At 42.5% G+C, this 20173-nt stretch overlaps 1 protein-coding gene across 9 annotated transcripts in view; it reads right to left on the bottom strand.

The window, feature by feature from the left end:
* row (zinc finger domain-containing protein relative of woc) overlaps positions 1-20173 on the bottom strand; it is a 126510-nt gene that overhangs the window by 1849 nt on the left and 104488 nt on the right. For 8 of the 9 annotated variants that reach the window (XM_075892913.1, XM_075892914.1, XM_075892915.1 and 5 more), the window contains exons 14-19: positions 19819-19989; positions 17728-17904; positions 11386-11617; positions 6837-7059; positions 3936-4123; positions 2033-2287 (exon numbers count right to left, since the gene is read on the bottom strand). In XM_075892913.1, coding sequence (XP_075749028.1) covers positions 2033-2287; positions 3936-4123; positions 6837-7059; positions 11386-11617; positions 17728-17904; positions 19819-19989 — 1246 coding nt within the window. The remainder of the gene's footprint in view (positions 1-2032; positions 2288-3935; positions 4124-6836; positions 7060-11385; positions 11618-17727; positions 17905-19818; positions 19990-20173) is intronic. The other variant, XM_075892916.1, reaches the window with a different exon arrangement.

The raw sequence follows: 20173 nt of genomic DNA on the forward strand, positions 1-20173 counted from the left end.
AATGCTGTTTTGAAGCAGCTTTGGTGCAGTAAAAGGAGAGTTTCAGAGCAGCTTTGGGGCACCATAAAGTATGTTTTGGAGCGGCACAAGTTCACTTTGGAGCTGCTTTCTATGATCAAACACCATCATCAACCAAATTATATTTGCTAAAAAATTCAATTCATTGGTTTTGACAAAATGATCCTGACTCATGAGCTTACTAGACTTATAACTAACAAGTGTGCATGTGTGTGTGTGTATGTAAGAGAAAGAGATATATATAAAACATGCCCCTCTCATACTCAGCCTGAAACGAAAAGAAAAATATATTCTGGGTGGTAAAAACATGGAAGTATCTTTTGCAAGGAGTCTCGCTAGTCTCCCCAGTGTTACACCTGATGTGTGAAACGAAGTGTAGATGATCGCAGCGCACTTAATTTGGTGGAAGTTTGTTATCCCCATGCTAATTAGACACACTACTCTGCTCATGTGCTTGGTGTGGAGTGAAAGGGATGAGCAATTCACAGATCAAATCCGTGTTTGGAGCAAAGGCGCCATGCTCTACACAACTAACCAAGAGATGACCCGAGTCCACGTCACCGCTCCTTGCTTCAATGAAACTGTCAGTTGTCGCTTAGTTTCACATCATGGTAAAAAAACCCACATATGCATTGCAGAAATCTGATAGTGTCCGTTTTGTTGCTATTCCAGTCTCTGCCAAAGTCTGGTGTAGTACTGTATTCCTTTATTGGTGGCGATGGGGCACATCAGAAGATGCACATTTGCACAAGTAAAACCCGCACTGCCATTCAGTGCATGATTGTGCCTCGTTCCCGGCTACTACAAACTATCGAGGTTTCACTGTATTGCTAGATAATTAACAGTTATTCATGTTGGTGCCACCAGTTTTGTGGGAAACCACGGTGCCGTTGTACGGTGATAAGTGCAATGAGACAAGTGCTAGCAAGCCCCATGAATGATCCGAGTTACAAGAGCGAGCTCCACTGGATATGGATGCGTCCATGTCCTTGCTGTAGCCAACACTCAGTGTTGCTCGGTCAACAGTAATAATTGGCCAGATTCGGTGGTTTACACTTCGAATAAAAAATTATCACGGAAATAGCCATTTATGCGCAGCAGGTCAGATTGGCACAGAATGGCGCAGCACTTCCCCCACGAGACTAGACTGACGTGGGAGGATTAATGAGCCTTGTGAGCTTCGAAACCCTGAGAGAGAGAGAAAAAAAAGAGTTATGTTATAAGGCTGGCGTCTGCACAATGCACAGCGGATGAGAACACGAATGCATGCGAAGCAAAGGTAGATTAGTCTCTCATCTTGCAGCTATTCGCAGTAAGAATTAAATGAAAAAAGTGCACACTTTCCAGTAGTGTGTTTAATTATTGCTCTAACATTTTATTTATCTATTTAAAAAACCAATTACACAAAGTATACATTGTGTCGAATAATTATCACAGCGTCAAGTGCTACTGTCGGCGACTCAAGAGCACAGTCGTCTCCCTAGAGGAGCGATGTCCCAGCACTACAGTCTATGAAGGGCCATTCCTTCATGTACGTCATCCGCTCACTCACTGGTTTTGCACCTGTGAGGAGAAGGGCAAGCTGCATTCAGCGTGAAATTCGACCCATTTCTGTGGCGCATAGCATTGCAAATTTTGGCCGACCTGATCGTGAACGCCCTGCGTATCATTGAACTCGTCAGCTCCAAAGTGTAAAACTTGGTGAGAGGCCCTTTGAAGGTGCAAAGTTGTGGCAATGCAAGTTTTTGACTCTAATGGTGGCCGAGCATTACTGCCATTGAACTCCAAGAACTGCTCACTTTCTTACAGTTACCTTAAAAGTTTGGAACCAATGGCAGGCCATAGTGAGAAGCACATGCTAATAGTTTAATTTGTATCGATTACGCACCTTGTTTTCTTTTGGACACAAGATTTGCTCGCCCAACTTTACGGTTAACCCTATGCTAATGTGGTATGACTAATGTGGAAAAAGTGCAGTGAAGGTTGCATGACAGTTGCCATAGAAGCAACCAACCTGTCTCATGGACAGAAGAGGTAGATACGTCGACTGGGAGTGAGTGTGCCGTTGCTGGCAGCTCACTGGAGACACTGGACGAGAACACCTCTGAGAATGGCTCATTCAGGTTGGTGTCCTCATCGTCCAAGTTGATCAAGGGCGGGAAATAGTTTGCCGAGTTGCCTGTCAAGCATTTCATCCGCATCGTCCGCGTTGTGGGACCACACAAAGAGACGGCAGCCGTCGTTTGGTTGCACGATACGAGGTGAGAAACTGTAGGATAAAGAAAAGAAAGGAATTGAAAAAAAAAAAGGCCCTAGGTACGACTGGGTATTAAGGGTGTTAAAGAGCCCCTAAACTGCAACCAATATTATATGCAAAGCATTTTAGAAGTCTGGCTTCTTGCTGTCTCATAGCAAGGCAGTAGTCCATACAGGCCTAAAACAAAGCTAACAATGGTCAAATGCAGTGCAAAATAAACTCCCAAGGTCTAAAATAACCTCACTACATAAATAGCTAGAAATTACTTGCAATAATCTACTTAAAATTGTAAAAAACGCTACTGAAACATCTGGCTGATACCCGTGCTGATACAAGAGAGGAACATTAAGTTAGGAGGAGAGACGAGCAAATGAGTAGTGCATCTACTGAAAGAACGAAACAAAAAAGAGCTACCTTTCCGTCCCGAAACACTCTGCTATCACAGTACCGCTTCGAAATTCTCGCAGCAATTAGTTCGTTGTCGACTTGTGCACAGCTGTAACACCATAACTAAATTTCAGCCTATGGGTGGTCTAAGGGCCATTCACCAGCATGTAAATATTTAAAAGATACAATAAGGCGTGGTAACTTCTACGATTAAAGAACATCAGCAATAAATTAACCACAGTATGAGCCCTCCATTAAGTGCTGAATTTAGACCTTTGAGGAAGCCATCAGATAAACGATCCTAGTATCTCAGTAGAATGCGGATTCCACAGTGTACAACTGATAAATGGACCTATGTCAACGACAACAAAGCACGTGGCAGCTACATCACTCTTTGAAGACAGTTCGATTGTGATATGGTCTTCGGTAGCACTCTGCCAAACTATAAATGCAGTCATTGCCTCTCAAGTTGAACAATACCGATTTTTCTTTGTTTTTTGAACGAGTTTTTTCACAATGTTCCAACATAGCAACACTTCTTATAATGCTTTCCGTGTATTAAAAAAAAGGGGGGGGGGAGGGGAATCTGTCAGCAACTTCACCTTGTATAAAAGGTACAATTTAGACCCATATAATAAATTAATGCCAATTTTACTGACTCTTATACTGAGGTTTAATACACAATTTAAAGGTTGTATTTCTTTATTCTGCGAGCGTGTTAAGTCTGACAAGGTAAATTGGGGTATCGAACATGCAGCCAGCGCACCTTTCGCCAACGGTCACACGAAACAAGGTTTTGTTACTCTGCTAAATAGTACTCGTATCACTTTATTACCTATTGCAATTAATAGCGCTTTGTTCAGATAAGCTTGAGAGAGAAGAATGATGTCATCAATCATTTCTTTTTTTTTTTCGTAAGGCAACCCATACAGTCATTATGAGGTGAAACATGATCGTGGAGAGAAAAAACTGTACTTCAGAATTACGTCCAGATTTTAGTCATAGTGGAAATGAGTATCGATATATTTTTCAAACCTTCTGTGAAATACCCTTTACAAATGACCAATAGGGATATGGGAAAGGCACTTTGTCAAATGGCAACGTTAAGTTACGTTTTATTTAACTGCCCCACCCCAGCCCTCACTGTAAATTATCAATGCAATTTGTGTGCGCACCGTGACCCTGCCTGTCTTTAGTTGGCAGGAACCTGTGATAGCATTCAGCCCCATTACGAAAATAAATAACATACAGTGCAGAAACAATTGCAGCTTACTGAGAGTATTTCCATCGCTAGACTGGAAGCCACACGGACAAGTTCCAGGCCTCCTGAGGGCAGGGGGCGCAAGACGCCAGAGTGGCACCCTGTTCTTGACTGCAGAAGAGTGTCGGCAGATCATGTGGTCAGCGAAGACCTTGGTGCAGTTGGTTGTGTACTTGCATTCCCCGCACCTGACGCAACGACTGCGTGGCAAGAAAGTGGATGCCAGCACTCGACTAGTATTAGTACGCCCCAATGCAGAATATCAAATTGCTGGCGATGAGAGGAACTCCCCATGGTACTACAAAGCAGCAATGCTATAAAAGGCAAGTGAGGGCAATAATCGCAAGTGCCAGCATCGACTTAGTTCAGCTGGATAGTCTTGTCTGCTATTAGAACTAGTTATGCACGAGTTATTTTTCTGGCGCTGAAATCGTTAAAGCACACTGCTGCAATGTGCTATCAATTATGAACCATTTTAAAATAGCTTCATACAAACGTCTACAACTATAGTTGTTTGTAATGATACGATGCCACTGCACTAAAGAGTCCGACAACTGAGTTTTATCGACACTTTTTTTTTGACGTCGAGACAAAAAAACTCACACTTTATAGTGTTTGTAGCTGTAGTAGTTACTCCCAAAAGCACATAGTTATACTACAAGCAGTATTTTTTGATCTGAAAGGCTCTGACCATGGTTGTACCTTTTCTCCAGCAAAGTTGAGAATTGATAGGGATGCCACCAGCCGTTCTCGTCTCGCGATTTGCCAACGCTGTCGTCGTTCTGTTTTCGCAGAAGTTCCGGTAAGTATGCTTAAACACCTTTATTTTGAGCTTTCAACTATTTTTTAAAATAACAACCTGTTACAACGAGATGACGTGGCATTACATGCCTTCCCTATATTTGTACCGCATTGCGTCTTCCTGCACCCAATGTTGCCTGTGCCTGCGTTATGAGTTGCTTGTCCCGGCGTCGTTACCCTTTCGATGCATGAGCCAAGCCAAGTCACTGAAAAGGTCAATACGCATATGCATGACTGTGCCGAGTATCAGTAACATCATTTCCGAGACGAAGCGTATATAGCAAAACTTCATCGCTCCAGAATCTTAGTGACCTAGAAACTATGTGCACGCTTTCATGAGCACGCAGAAAAGTTGCTCAAGACCTGCTGATAAGCATAAGACAATAACATCACGCGAAGGCAGTGCCACTTTAATGTGTGCTATTAACACAGGCTTATATGTACATTTTTATGAAGTAATATCTTTTAATATAAAGAAACAAACAATATTTAAATACTAACAAAAAAGTCGATCAGTAATCAACGGTCACATGGCCTGGTACATCGGATCCTTAATGCTTTTGCTGTTAGAGGCACCACAAGTAAATTCAATAAAGAAATAAAAATACAGATTCACCGCTAATGAAAAAAGCAGCATTGGTTTGAGTCAATGTGATGGACAATCATTCATACTTGCCAACCCTGCGGCATGGAAATTCGGGGAACGCAATAGGGAAGGAAAGAGGGGGTCTATTTTTATTACCATTACTTTTTTGCATGTAGGGAATTGCTCAGACTGAGACATATGCAACGCACTGTCGTTGCTTCCGAACACTGCGATTACGAAATGAAAGTGTTTCAGAGCCTCAACCATTGTATTTCCGGCATTTGCGGTCGTTTTCCCGATGATGGCAGTTGTCCCACGTCCGCACCCATGCCGCTTAGCATGCTCGCACTTCGGGGACATTTCCGGAAACAATGGTCCTGCCTGATCACTTGTGCTTAGCCGCAAGTTGTGTTATACGAGAATTCCCGCAAAGTCTGCACAGAAAGCACTGCTTTCGCAGCTCTTTTGGAGGAAACATCTGATGTTGCTTTGCCCTTCCGCCGCACGAACGTAGTTCTGATGCTTCTGTGAAGCGATACGACAACCTTGCCACCATGCAAAAAGCTTACATCACAGGCACACGTGGTACGAAATCCGTACTTGCAATCTTTCTGCGAAGCCACAAAGCAAGGAAAGTCGGTTGTGTAGGAGTTCAGAAACACTTTCAAGTGCTTATTCTTTGTTTTTGACACCACCATACAGCTTCCAACTGAACTTGGGAAAGCAAGCAGCTCCCAGAACCATGTAACAAACACAACTGATGCCTCGGCAACCGACGTAGGCCTAGCGTACAAAATGAGGGGGTAGAGAAATGAAAAAGTTGCAGTACCTCTTCCCCTAGCTTCTTATGGTACGGTGGTGGGCGGGTCTCCCGGCCGCCAGCGTTTGCCCGAATGCGTGGCGCTACTGTGCCTAGAACATACTTGGTGGTACTCTGGGGTATGGTTACAATAAACCAGTAGGGTAGGGGCGAGTGCCCTTTTGCAGCACCGTAACTGTCGCAGCCGAAAAGGCTGATGTACACGCGCAATCCAAAAAAAAAAAAAAAAAAAGTTATTGTGTTACAGTAGTCCTTTTTCAGGAGATTCGAGATATCATTATAGAACCGGGAGATCAGGTCGAAAACCAGGAGTCTTGATCCCGGATAATTCTGCAGAGTTGGCAGGTACGATCATTCCATCAGCAAAGTTATATTTCATTTCATGTTCTGGGCAGTTGTTGATTCCTTTAAGGCATGAAGGATTGGAAAGAACCACAAAAACAAAAATAAAATCCTGCATCTCACTGTGGTGCAGTTGTGGGAGTGCTAAGCTACAAGAAAACAGCAATAAAAATGAGTAAAAAAAACGAACATAAAAAAAAAAGCTTCATGAAGGAGTGCATAGCGGGAGGCGACACCTTTCCATCCACATCCTTCTCTGTCCATCCCACTCACAGTGACTGAATGAGCAGAGTAACAACAGTCTTCCGTCGATGGTAAACTCACACGTATTGGTGAGAGAGATGAGGATAAAAGTGCAACTCACTTGAAATGGTCCTCGTCAATGGGCTTGTGGCACTCGATACACGCGTGGTTCAGAGCCTGCGGGTCCAAATGAACGGCAGGCATTGAGAAGCGAGGTTGGCAAGAGGAACTGTTCAGGTGGTTGGTCGGGGAGATGGTACTGTTCAGAGCTGTCCTGCGGGGCTTCATATGGGGCTCAGGTACGAGTATGGGACTAGTGTCTGTAGTCTTCACTGCCTCCACTCCTGAGTGGGAGATAATGGAGTGACTGAGAAAACTTGTCAGGCAGAAAGTCAGGCAATGAGAGATGCAAGGCATGTTCCTTCACTCGCAACACCATAGATGCATGTTTCTTGTTTGTTTTAGTCATAATCATGAATGAAACAAGCTAATTATTACGATACAAATTGACATACATATATCTCAATGAGATCTGACAGACAAGAATGCCAAGGAAAGTATAGGGGAAGTTATTAGACCGAATGGTAATGTAAATGTGAAGAAAGAAAAGTGGGTGAAAAGATAACTTGCAATGGGCAGGAACAGAACCTGCAACCTTCGAATAATGCGTTCTATGCTCTACCAACTGAGCTACCACGGCGGCCATCTGTCCAACCACTTTATTGAGTATATATGTGAATTAAACGTGGGAGTGTCAGTCAGCACTATCTGTAGCCATGGCGGCGAGTGTGGCACACTCTTTATGAGCCTGTTTGGCGTCACGTAGAACATGAACTTATTACAAGCTGGCAGCTGACCAATTGTCCCTCGTATACAACCTAAGACACCAAGTCTGCCAGCTCGAGACCCTCATTAATGAATGAAAGAAGTGTATACTTAAGGGCTTGTTTTTCTGTGTTTGACAAAATATTAATGAGATCTAACAGACCATAATGCCAAGAAAAATATAGAGGAAGTTAGGAGACTGAATTGTAACGAAAATGTGAAGAAAGAAAAGTAGGTGAAAAGATAACTTGCTGTGGGCAGATATATATATATATATATATATATATATATATATATATATATATATATATATATATATATATATATATATATAGAGAGAGAGAGAGAGAGAGGCCACAAAGCTGAATGCCACAAAACCTGAACATGTTGAACCTAACTTGGACCACAAAATAGTTCAATACATTGGGTTTGGATAGAACGGATATGCACCTCAAGCAGTAGAGCTGTGCGAATAGTAAAACATTGGTTTCGAAGGAAATTCGAATATTGAAGTTGGAGTGCAAATAGAATAGAATAATTTTAGAATATTTTTTGAATACTTCGAAGTGAAATTTCATCAGGGAGAAAAAAGAGAGGATTCCTAAGCATGTTCTCATAAGATAACAACATGAAAGCTTTTTTTTTTGGCCAGGTTGGAGAAGTAATAAAAGGACGGTGTGTCCTAGTTGCCTTATCAAGAATCGCGCAATCTAAGTGATGCCAAACACATTACACGTGAAAGGTGAAGATGCTGTTTCCTCAGCCTCTCCTACTCTTTCAGCTTCCATAAAAGGCCAACTGACAAGGGCACAGCCAAACGCATTCTTCCTTCGAGTCCGGAGTACCTAATCTGCCTCATAGACGTGTACTGATCAGAGCATTTAAAACTTCGTATGCTGAAAATCGTTGGCAGCAGATTTTTCAAACTTTCTGGCCAAATTTATTGTCCAAATGGTGTTTACCTCCATCTTTAAAGCTTCCAGATCATTTCTACGTTGGAAGCAGCGTTTTTCTGAGTCGATAAAAATGCTGACATTGCAGTCTGAAAGGCAACTTTGCTGCAATGTGAGAGTGTGACGGGGTGAAGCATTAAACAAAAAATATCAAGGAGTCACTGTCAATCAAAGTTGGCCGTATTTAATTTTAAGAAGTTCAAACTATGAATAGTAAAATTTTGGTGCAAATCGAATAGAACATATAAATTATTCGGAGAAAAGTATATGAAAGTTCAAATATTCACACACACACCTATCCAGTAGACCTCAGCGCACTGCCTTAGTTCTTCTAGCTATAAATGCTTTTCACCACAGCACATAACCGTGCTGTATTGACGCTTAAAAAAGAAAAATTCTTTGTTATAGAGCATGAGCCATTTGTATATGGGACATGCATGCACTTGCGGGTGATTCAACGAGAGATCGATACCATGTCCGAAAGTTGATATTTTAGATTTGATTGGGTATTTCATATTTTGTGCACATACCATTCAGTAGCGGAAAGTGAACTTAGTTCTTTTTTTCCTTGACAACTGCATAATTTAGGAGGAAAAAGCTATCAATCCTATTTTGTACAAAGGAACCTATCTCGTCCCTTGTCATTCACGGATGTTGGCGGCGACATACAAACTCAAGTGTTAATGTTACGAAGACGATTTTTTTTATATTATATGAACGTGTAATAAAGAGTGCATAAGTATCGTTCCAAGCCTGTGGACTGAAGCAAACTGTTTTAAAAAATTGTCTGACAGGCAAAATTTTTTAAAGGTTGCTATAACTGAGATGTTTTGTTATTCTAAGGTGAACCTGCTAGTTTTTCATAGCTTGGTATCCTATTACAACTTGATGTTTACGATGCTGCCTGTTGCTGCACCTCAAGCACATGTTATCATAAATGGCCTCATACTTTCCATTTTCGCAACAGTTAGGCCTATTGAAAAATCAATATCTAAAAAACCACATTTTCGATCTTTCTTAAAATACCACAAAACACCCTCACAGATCATAGGAGGAGAATATTAAAATCATGCATTATTTTATAGGCAGCAACAATATTATGGGCACAAGTCCCAGCTTTTCGAGACTGTCGCTGTCGCTGCCAATAGAATATTAGATGTTTTTTTAACATTCATCATCTATGATCTGCGAGAGTGTTTTTGTGAGATTTTAAGACAAATTGAAGATGGCGTTTTTATATATTGATTTTTACATAGGCTTAACTGTCATGGAAATTGAAAGTTTGAGGCAATTTATATTAACATGTACTTGAGGAGCAGCAACAGTATTGGCAGGCAGCATTGTGAACATTATGTTTTATTAGTACATCAAGTAATGAAACACTAGCTGGTTTACCTTAGCAAAACAAGAAATCTCAAATATAGCAACTTTAAAAAATGCGGCCTGTTTCAGATATTTCTTTAAAAATAATTTGCTTCAGCCCACAGGCTTCGAAAAACACTGATGCACTCTTCTTTATGCATACATTTAATCGTAACATAAACTTGTGTTTTTACATTGCTGCTAACTTATGAGAATCACAGGGGACAAAATAGGTCCCTCCGTGCAAAATAGGTCCGATATCTTTTTTTTTTCCTGCTAAATTATGCTGTTAATAAAAGAACGAAGTTCACTTTTGGGCTACTGGATGGTATGTGTACAAAATATAAAGTACTCAATCAAATCTAAAACATCAACATGGGTACAAAAACTCATGTCGATCTCTCCTGGTATCACCATGCACAAAAAAACATGCGAGGGAAGGTGACAGACAAAATTCTTCAAGAAAAACTGATCATCAAACTGTGAAAAGCTTTACAAGGCAAGAAGTAGACAGGTGAGCTTGCTTTATTTACCACACTTGTGCAAATTGAGTGATAGCAATTGTTAAGTTATCAATTTATTTCCAATATTCTTTAATTATTTTCACAGGCAGTAGCTGGTAAGTGTTCTCGATCAAATTTTTGAAACAAGTAACTGTAACTGAAATCGGTTACCTTTTGTCCTATACCATATGGTGCTCACAGATCAAAACACTACATCAAAACTCTCCCGATTAAGACTGGTAAGCACAATTGCTCGAGAAAACCAATCTGGCCTTTAAAAGAAGCGGAGGCTCTTACGCAAGTGTTTGAGTCGGAATTACATCAACATGCCAAGAAGTGAAGATAACAGAAATGAGATTAAGTACATTACTCAGCCCTATTTTATTGTGTTTCAATATCCGTGACTACTGCACAAGTCTAGTGATGACATTTATAACTTCCCCAGACCCCAAGCAGCTAATTCCAGGTCAATTTATCTCAAACTTCTTTATGTTGCTCTTGAGCATACAAAAAAAAAAAAAAAAAGGAAGAAAACTTATTTCAGAACAATGAAAAAAAAATGCGGTCTAATTTAATTATTTTTAGACAATGGTAACTGAGGACACAGATTATTTAGACAATGGCAATTCGGGACACAGGTTATGCATAAAACTTAATTAAAACTTTATTGGAGACCACTCAGCAGTGCTGTCAGACTTACTGGGTAAAAGTATACTACGAAAAATTCTATTTATGCGCTGCAAGTATAAAAAGGCTTACATTTCTGAAAAGCCTCATATTCAAAATTGCTGTGTCACAGAGGCCCGACATAGAGTTCCAATTTACTGAGCTTAAGAAAAGCAATGCTTTCCAAGCGAGAAATTCAAACTGAAGGTAAAAAATATTCGCTCCAGGATAAACTACGCTTGCTCAAAGCGGTTACTCCAATCACAGGAACTGAAGAGGATGGTTCCGAATCTATACGCTCATGGGGACACTGCTGAGAGCGGACGGGTTGCCACCGTGCGTTTGCGACAAGTGTGCCCACCTGTTTCGTTGAGCATGGACACATGCTCCTTCTCCCGGTGTGCCTTCATGTCCACGGGGCTGAGAAAGACCAGACAGCAAATGGGGCAGCGGCGTGCGGACGTGCGCGCCAGGTGCTTGAACAGGTGGCAGTAAAAGTTCTGCACACCTATGCTGGCACAGTTGTTCGAGAACTTCACTATGTACACACGAAGGCAGAAACGGCACAGCAGTGCATTGGTTCCTGTGTGATCCTGCAGAGAACAGAAGAGCTATCGTTCAGCACAGAGAAACACAAAGCCCAAATAGATACACAAAGCCCAAATAGATACAAGCGAGGGTTGCATTATTTGCAGCCTTGGCAAAGCACTGCCTCATCCGAATGGCTTGTTTGGCAAGTTGGTGAATCACGATACTTGAAGTGCCAACAAGTAACTACAGGGGGTCTCAAGAAGACTGGAACAACGAATTTGTCTATGTCTTCTTGGGGCCCGTGTAGTGACACGCTGTTATTTCAAGTATCAAAAACGCTACCACCATACAGGAGACTCCCATTCAACGAAACTCTCTTAAATTAAATTGTCACTTAAATGGAACAGCAGTCTTCAATGTGATGAATTCTATAATTGAAATCGGTACCTCTGTTCATCTCTCAGTAAATGAAACTCCTGTTAAACGAAACACATTTTCCTGGTCCCTTCGCATTTGTTTAATAGTAGTCTACTGAAAAATGTTGCTGAAGGCTGAAGGTGTGATGAGGTCATTTTCACTGCATTTATGGAAGGGAATGGCTTTTGTATCGCGAAAAATGTGCAAAAAAATCATTTTTCTGTAAGTTACATCTTCAGTTTCCATAGCCCTTCTATCAGATTCTGAAATATCTTCACTAAAACTGCCTAAAAGTGCTTTTAAAAATTTGTTGCACTTGCCAAAGTGGCGAGAATTATTGCTGAAATCACGAAAAAACACCTATTTAAAAAAATTGTAGCTCCGTAACAGCGCCACAGGGCGCCGTTGCTTTAGGCTCATTGGAAAGAGCATTTCTCAGTGTTCCCTGCTTCAGCTGCTTCCTCTGTTCAAAAACAACCGCGCAAATAGCTAATGTTCAAAAGTCGTCTCGAGGCCTCTGATTGGCTACGTCTGCCATGTTGCTACAGCTTGCCTCACAATTAGCCGAACCGGGAGAGCATGTCTGCTGTTTGCGCCTTGGTGCGTCGCAATGTCACAACCTGTCAAAAATCAAGCCATTTTGTAGTCACGCATGCATACTCATTCCATGTGCAATGATAGACGCTCATTTAAAATTGTGCTGTAGTTAGACCTATAAGACTGCGACAAGCGGACGCTTAATCACGAGGATGCAATAACACCACGTACGTTGCGAACATTGCAGACGGGCATGTCAGACCGACCTGTAAATCTCGTAGTGATTGATATGCTTATCAGCATTTCGGACTGCCTGACGAAGGCCATCACGGAACCGCTCTTCGCACTCGCGATAGAACACGACGTTTTTGAAACGTTGGGTATCACGGCCGAGCTTACTGCTCGGAGTCGTGGCTAAGCTTTGCTCACAGTGCCAGTACGAGACAAATGCAAACTTTGTGGGCAAAGACATTGCACTAGCGAACTATCTACAGTGTGCTTCGTTGCAAGCAACTAATCAAATCGTCCAACGGCGCATTGAAACTATAGTTCGGCATATTGCGCATTGGCCGCAAACCGCCCGGGCGAGCTTGTCGTGCCGCATCCGCGCATTGCCACCCTAAATGCGAGTTCGAACACGTGACGCACCAATTTGTAGTCGCTGAGCTTAAACATTGAGAGGTTACTGATACCCCCTGTAAAGTTGTTTGCCCCGCGTGATGTACGTGTCTCACATAGAAGCTGTATTTCGGAGTGACAACTATTGAGCAATAGGTGGCGTGTTCGCGAGCGGTGATCACCACCATCGTCATCATGGTTGGTAGAGCGGTAGCGCCGGCGGTGACCTCTGGCGGAAGGCAAGCCTTGGTGATGGGCGAGAGAGTTGAGAGTCTCTTTTTGGCGTGGGGCGATGGCGCGGACGGCTGCCTCCAGCGGTGGGTCTGCCGTGGACGGCACCGCGGGCAGTCTGCAGTGGGCCCACGTGGTGAGTCAGGCGTTAGCTACACCGCCTTGTTTGTCATGTTGTTGAGTGTTGTTCACTATTGTGTAAAGATGTCCTAGCATGTTGATCACGATTGATGTTATAATAATTCAGCTGACGATAACGTCGATCAAGAAATAGTTAAATAAGTATGTGTTTGGTTCGTTTCGACCGCGTCTGCTGTGTCCGTTCACTCCAAGAGCGTGGTGCTCTCGTTTGCCATTTCGAGACCCCACAGCATATCACGTGCCGACTTCCCGGACTGTGCGGCTGAGTATATCAAGGTGAAGCACTGATAATGCAATATTAGGCGCGCTTAGAGCTGTGTTTGATATCGCCACGAGCTCTTCTGAACCTTCTGAAATAATGAAAGCCTCGCATATTGTGCTGTCCATGACTAGGTGAATGATGAAGTATATCAAAGGCGAGGTTTGCAAATAATTTTGAGTGAAGCAGGGACTCAGTGAGTGATACATATCTGCCCACTTTGCGTCTTCAATAAGCTGCTGAAGTTCCTATCTCAATGTCTTGGCCATAATGACTACTATTTGAGAAGAAGCCATAAACTGTCATAATTAGGACCACTCTTAGTATCTAATGAATATTGCCACGTTCCTTTCAAGTTTTTTTTATCACCTCGTTGCACTACGTTGAGTACAAACCGCACCTACGATGTTCGAGAACCTTTGAGGCTTTAGTAGATCGTTTTGTTGAGATTACGCCCATTTTGGGAACATCACAGATTGTTCGGGGACCTATGTCGCCGCTAGCGATAATGTTAGAATATTCGATGGCAAGGGTATAAATGCCGACACGCTTCGCCACTTGTCAGTTGATCGACGGCCGACGCTGCATTCGCCACTATCAGTGCAAGTGTGCTACTGTAACCAGACTTTCCGTTTACCGGGCACAGGTTTGTCCAAATAAACAGTTTCATCCGATCATTCAGTCTCCTGCCTTCAACCACGTCATGACGCCGTGGCAATATGAATAAATCGTCAAATACAATCTAGAGTGCTAATTATGTTAGTGATAGTATCAATACAAGAAAGCTTGCAAATTGCAACTGTATACGGCCTAATCAGACTATAATATCTTACTTTCCTGCCATGTCTATTTCGCCACTTGGTACAAAAAAACGTAGTTCAAAAGCCATGCAACATGTTCTTTGCAGTAAGAAAAAAATTAATTTTAAGAAAAAGGAAAGGGAACAATGACATGACATGAAAAACCACATGTGCAAGAGGTTCGGCATCATAGAACACACTGAAGCTCATAAACCTTTTGTGTTTTAGGGAAGCGAGGCACCTCAAACTCAAGGCAGTGTCTTCAAGAAACTGTACATCGCAAAGGAATCGTAAGATTATGACCGCTGTGCCTTTTCATTATCTAATATCATTGGCACAATTTCAAAAGCCATTTTCTCAAAATGATTTTTCTTGCTTCCTCCTTTGCCTGTTCCGCTTGTTTCTAGCCAACTACTGTATCTCTTTCAGTTCCGTCTTTTGCTCTATATTCCTCAAAGTGACAATATTCCTTGGGCATGACAATATTGCTCTTTCAGCATGGCCTTTTGATAATTAATAGCTATTTGACATGTTGCATACAGCCTCAATGCCTGTTACACAGTAACCTCATGAAATATAAGAAATAAAAAAAAATGTGTGACAAATAGAAAATCTGATTGCCGTGCCCTAGAAAATTCGATTGCCATGCCCTCAAAGCAGATGTCTTAGAATGCATAGCGCTTTGAACAAGTTTCTTATAATGTTTTTTAAGCGAGTCAAACTCGGAACAAGAGCAGGAAGAGAAGTATGTTGTACATCAAAAAGTATTGTACATCATATGTTCATGATATTTCAAGAGTAGCACTAAAAAAAGAAACATTTCAAAGAAGCGGGCCGATTTTCACCAAAGTCCATCAAGAAATAAGAAAGCGGCTAATGAGTGCCACATCCCCCCTTAATAATACACTAATGCTAGAACTCGAAAATGTACAACATATAAATTTGCAGGGAGCCGGTGCAGCATAAATTAAGGTACTGCTGCCGCTTAAAGCATTTAGTTTTTGCAAAGCAACTAGCTTACACATATGAACAGCTAAATAGCCTGCACATACACTTCTGATAATAAAAATAACTTGAATGGTATTCCTCAAGTGCAATCTAGTAGTAATGATAATTTTTCTCTCCACAGTACCTAAAAGTAAAAGTTTTTAAAAATGCACATGTCGAAATGAACACTGCAGTTTTATACAGCTGAGCCCACATATAACGGCCCCACTTAAAACGAACTTTTGCTTAAAACGAACAATATCTGCATGACCGTGAAAATATACATATTGGTTCAATGGCACAAAATCGCACTTACAACGAACGTCTCTGAGCGCCGCTGATCGGTTACAGCGAACAAAGTCGGCGGTCTGCCGACTTCCCGGGAAACCAATTTCGACCATGAATCAGGCATCGGCGAGGTGCCCATACATTCTTATTGTTAAACGCCGACCGTGCCTCCGCGACCCTCTAGTTGCCGCTCTCTCCGACCGCTTTTGTTACGCACCCTTCTGTCCTTTGCCCACCCGCTACTCTGAGCATTCCGCATCGTGAGACGAGGCCCGTGTTCTCATGCTGCCACCGATCTTTCCAAGATCGGTCGGCCATCTACCCTGTTTTCGATTGCTGGTACTGTCGTTGGCGTTGCCGGCCTAGAGTGACCAGAACATTTGCCAACATCCTCGGCCAACGATTGTATCCGATAGCCTGCGTTTAGTGCACGCGCATACACTACCCCACCTACTCTGATAATTTGCGATTCGTTTCGTGTTTAGGACTTGTTCTCGCTCACTTCGCACTTGGCTCAGTATGCCTTCCACGCGCGTGCGAAAGCGGGAAAACGGTTGTTAATTTACGCAGAACGAATCGCGAAATATCGAAGTTCGTGAGGCCACGCAAGCCAACCCGCCTGAGCAACAAAACGATTTTTTGACCATGGCCGCCGATTCTCCAAAAACCCCCGCGTGCACCGATCCAGGCGGCCATGCTTTGACTTCTGCGCGTGCAGGCACTCTTTCCAAGTTTTTTTTTACGTGCGAGTTTCGCGGACCTTTCAAGCAAGCTACCCAACCTGCCTCCTTCCCGTGTGTTTTGGTTTTCAAGGTTACCCTCTCGCCGCATCTTTCCCTCTCTTTATGGCAACTCCTTGCCCTTCTCTCGCAAGTCTGCTCTCCTCTCTTGATCCAAACCCCTTCGCCCGTCTCCACCGCTCCGTGGCGCCCGCCATGCTAGCTCGAATTAGTTTCGTTTTCTGAATGGAAACGGACCTAGAGCTGTTCCACGCGTTCTGGCATGTGTCGCGTGTGTGCGTCTTGCTCTTGGTGTGCGTGTGCGATCATGATGGCCGACGGGAGGACTAGCACGCTTTTTCCTGCCGCTCAACAAAACGTCTAAAGTGTGACCGCTTGGCTTGAGCATAATCAACGCGTTAGGTTCCGCGTTGTGGAGTGCTTGCTCATAGCTGTTGACCACCTGACAGCCAACTTGCCGCTTCGGGCGTCCCGGTATTAAACTGTGGAGATGGTGAATATTTCGTGGGGGGCGGTGATGGCTACATGCGCGCGAAACCGTTTTCGCGAGGCCGACTTCGTCGACGTTGAACCCGATGCCGTGCCTAAAGCTTCCGAACAGGATCACTCCGGCAGCGATTTGTTGCAGCACATCATCGACTCCGACCTGGAAGTTGGGTGGGTCATCTGTTGCGATGGTTTAATTACGACCGATGATGTTGCCAACACTGCGGGACCGTGCACGAATTAGGGCATTGTGAATGAAGTACGTGGAGAGAGCGATTTGGTGGAATCGGATTGCAAGAACGACGAAACTTTGGAGCCAGTGCCTCATGCAGCTTACACCACGGGCCTCGGCAAACGAGCACCCTGCCGTTTTAAATAAACTCGAGACCGCCCTTATCGCTTCTGTTCTTCGAAACGCATGCATCACGAACATTTTGGGGCAAAAAAAAAGTTTGTGTTTTCAATCGCAACTTTTTTTAAAAGCTGTGTTTTGTTTACTACGAACTTCGAGATACAGCGAACCGGTGCCGCGTCACCCTCAGTGCCGCGTCATGCTCAAGCGGGCTCGACTGTATAACAAATTCACATCACAGAAGGTGTTCTCGCAACAATTTCAAACACGTGAAAAAAAGTTGAAAAACTACAAAAAGGTAATGATGCCTACTGACCTCATGAAAATGGCTCACGACATCATGGTGAAATGACGAACGAAAGCCACACAGCTGACATGAGTAGGGCATTTCTGATGGGTTGTGGTAAAGCTTCATGTGATCAATGAGACTAGACACCAAATCAAACTCTTGGCTACAAATTTTACACACGATGCCATCCGGCTTTAAGTGAGCCTGCAAAAGATAAGTAAAGGGCACAGCACAATCAATTACTGTAGTGGTGGCCCTCAGTTCCAAAATGGCACACAGCGTCATGGCTATGTCTGAAAGAACGATTCACATGGTCAAAATTATTTAATGAAGTGAAGTTTATGTTCGTCGATCTCCATGACATTTAAAAGTTATATGGTCCCTTAAACATTTGTCAAAGATGAAAGCCATTTTCATGTTCTTTTTTTCTTCTCAGTCAAATGTGCTTTGTTGAGCATAGAGTACAAAACTCGGAGGATGCTTGAGCTCTGCCTTCAAAAGTAAAACGCGATAGCATAGTCAGGCCCCATTCACACTGCCTTCTCGATCGCTAGCCAGTCTTCGTTTTTTGGTGGACACCTCAACAGTGCTGTAAGGAAAAGATATGTGCGTAAGACTGTCCGTTTCAAACTATCTTGGAATGCCTACTCTAAGTACAGGGGCAGAGTGCTTGTGAGACCATAACACTTCTTTTTGCAAATTGGTGGCACACCCACCACGTGTCCATAAGGTAAACGCAAACCTGGCCTATTTTGTTGATGGTGTTGGTGGTATTGATGATGATGATTGAATATGCCAGTGTGCTTTGTAATTGATAGCTGAACCAACCACTCATTGTGCAATTCATATATTTTGATGCCTAATGTGATTCTATGCTTCTGACACGCAACGACACATGTTTCAAGGGAACTCCTGGCAATACATGACATTTGTACAGTTTTTCCCTGAAACCGTTATATAAGCGTGAGCGTAGATCTGTAGTAGAAGAACACTTGCTTGCAACGTAGAAGTCTTGGTTTTGATTCCAACTTTTTTATTATTTATACATTTGCATTCCAAATTATTGCCGAACGGGAATAATTTTTTGCTCACGATGACACAGACACCAAAATATGAACTCTTTAATGCTACTGTGTCCACATGGGAATGAACGAAATGCTAATGCAATAGTTGCTCCATTTACCACGCATACCAACGAAGTGCAACTTCCAAATATAATCTACATGAAAGTGCTTTTAACACACCCTCAGTGATGGAAGCGACTTTTTACTTTTTGGAGCAACCTCTGGATAAAAAAAAAGGTAACACTTCGGAGCAGTCGTAACGTTTTCGTAGCAGGAAATATGCTAGCTTAGCGCAGTTGTTGGTTTTAGGAGCAGATTGCAAAATATGCCACACAATCTTAGAAATTTAAAGCGTTACCGAAGTGTCACATAAATTTTAATATTTACTATAAAAGATGTTTCACAGCCTACAGTCAATACGAATCGCGAAAAACAAATGATTGGGTTACTCATCGAATGCCTGTGGTATAAGCTATATATTTAAAATACAATCTCGGTCACTTTCACGTATCACCAAAATAGCTAGCATGTAAATTCAAAATAGCTAAATGACTTGAAAGCTTGATATGCCAGTTTTTGTTTGCATAAATAAGAGCCAACAAAGTTGCATATTAACATGCTAGGGTCATAGTATACATGTTATAGTTTTTTTTAAGGTTTGAAAGTTGGTCACACAATTAAAGTTGCTCGTCTTCATTTTCTCAGTGCAATTTTCGAGCAGGCTTGGAACAGTTACTAAGAAAAATCCCAATTCAGAGCAGCATTTCTCTTTTGGAGCAGTTTGGAGCAGCGCTTCCATCACTGAACCTAGTATTCTTTCATTTATACCCCAATCTCGGTAAGCAGACAGCAGTAAGGAACAACAAAAGCCAACATATATGCACATGTTTCTCTCGGCAAGTTATTATGAATTATCTAAAAAGTTCGGCTTACTATGTTATTTGCTGATAAAATAGTTCTCTGCAATCCATTTGGATTCACATAGACACAAAATCTAAGAGCCATTTGCGATGTTCTACACTAAGAGCACAGCGACGTGGCTGCAAATACTCACCGCTTCTGCATGGCACTGCATGCTGTAAGGTGTTTCGAATTCCTTGAAGCAGTATTTACATATAGTGAGATCAGTGAGATCAGGGTTCCGCTGGCGGCTCCCTTCAATGTGATTGGTGATGTGCTGTTGAGTCTTGATGTTATTGGTGATTAACTTCTTGCAGATTGGGCACTGCCAAGAGGTTAGAAGCAAGAAAAGTTTGGCTTAAGGCAAAATATAAAGAATGAAAAACATGCCAAAAATCAGGCATCAACAGCAACGCCTGGGATAAACAAATCGTAGGTACTGCACGAATATCACTTTTTTTGGTTGGAATTGAAGTGGATGGCAATTACCATTAGAACGGAATAATTTA

Source organism: Rhipicephalus microplus, chromosome 4 (genome assembly GCF_043290135.1).
Source record: "Rhipicephalus microplus isolate Deutch F79 chromosome 4, USDA_Rmic, whole genome shotgun sequence".
NCBI classification, from domain to species: Eukaryota; Metazoa; Arthropoda; class Arachnida; order Ixodida; family Ixodidae; genus Rhipicephalus; species Rhipicephalus microplus.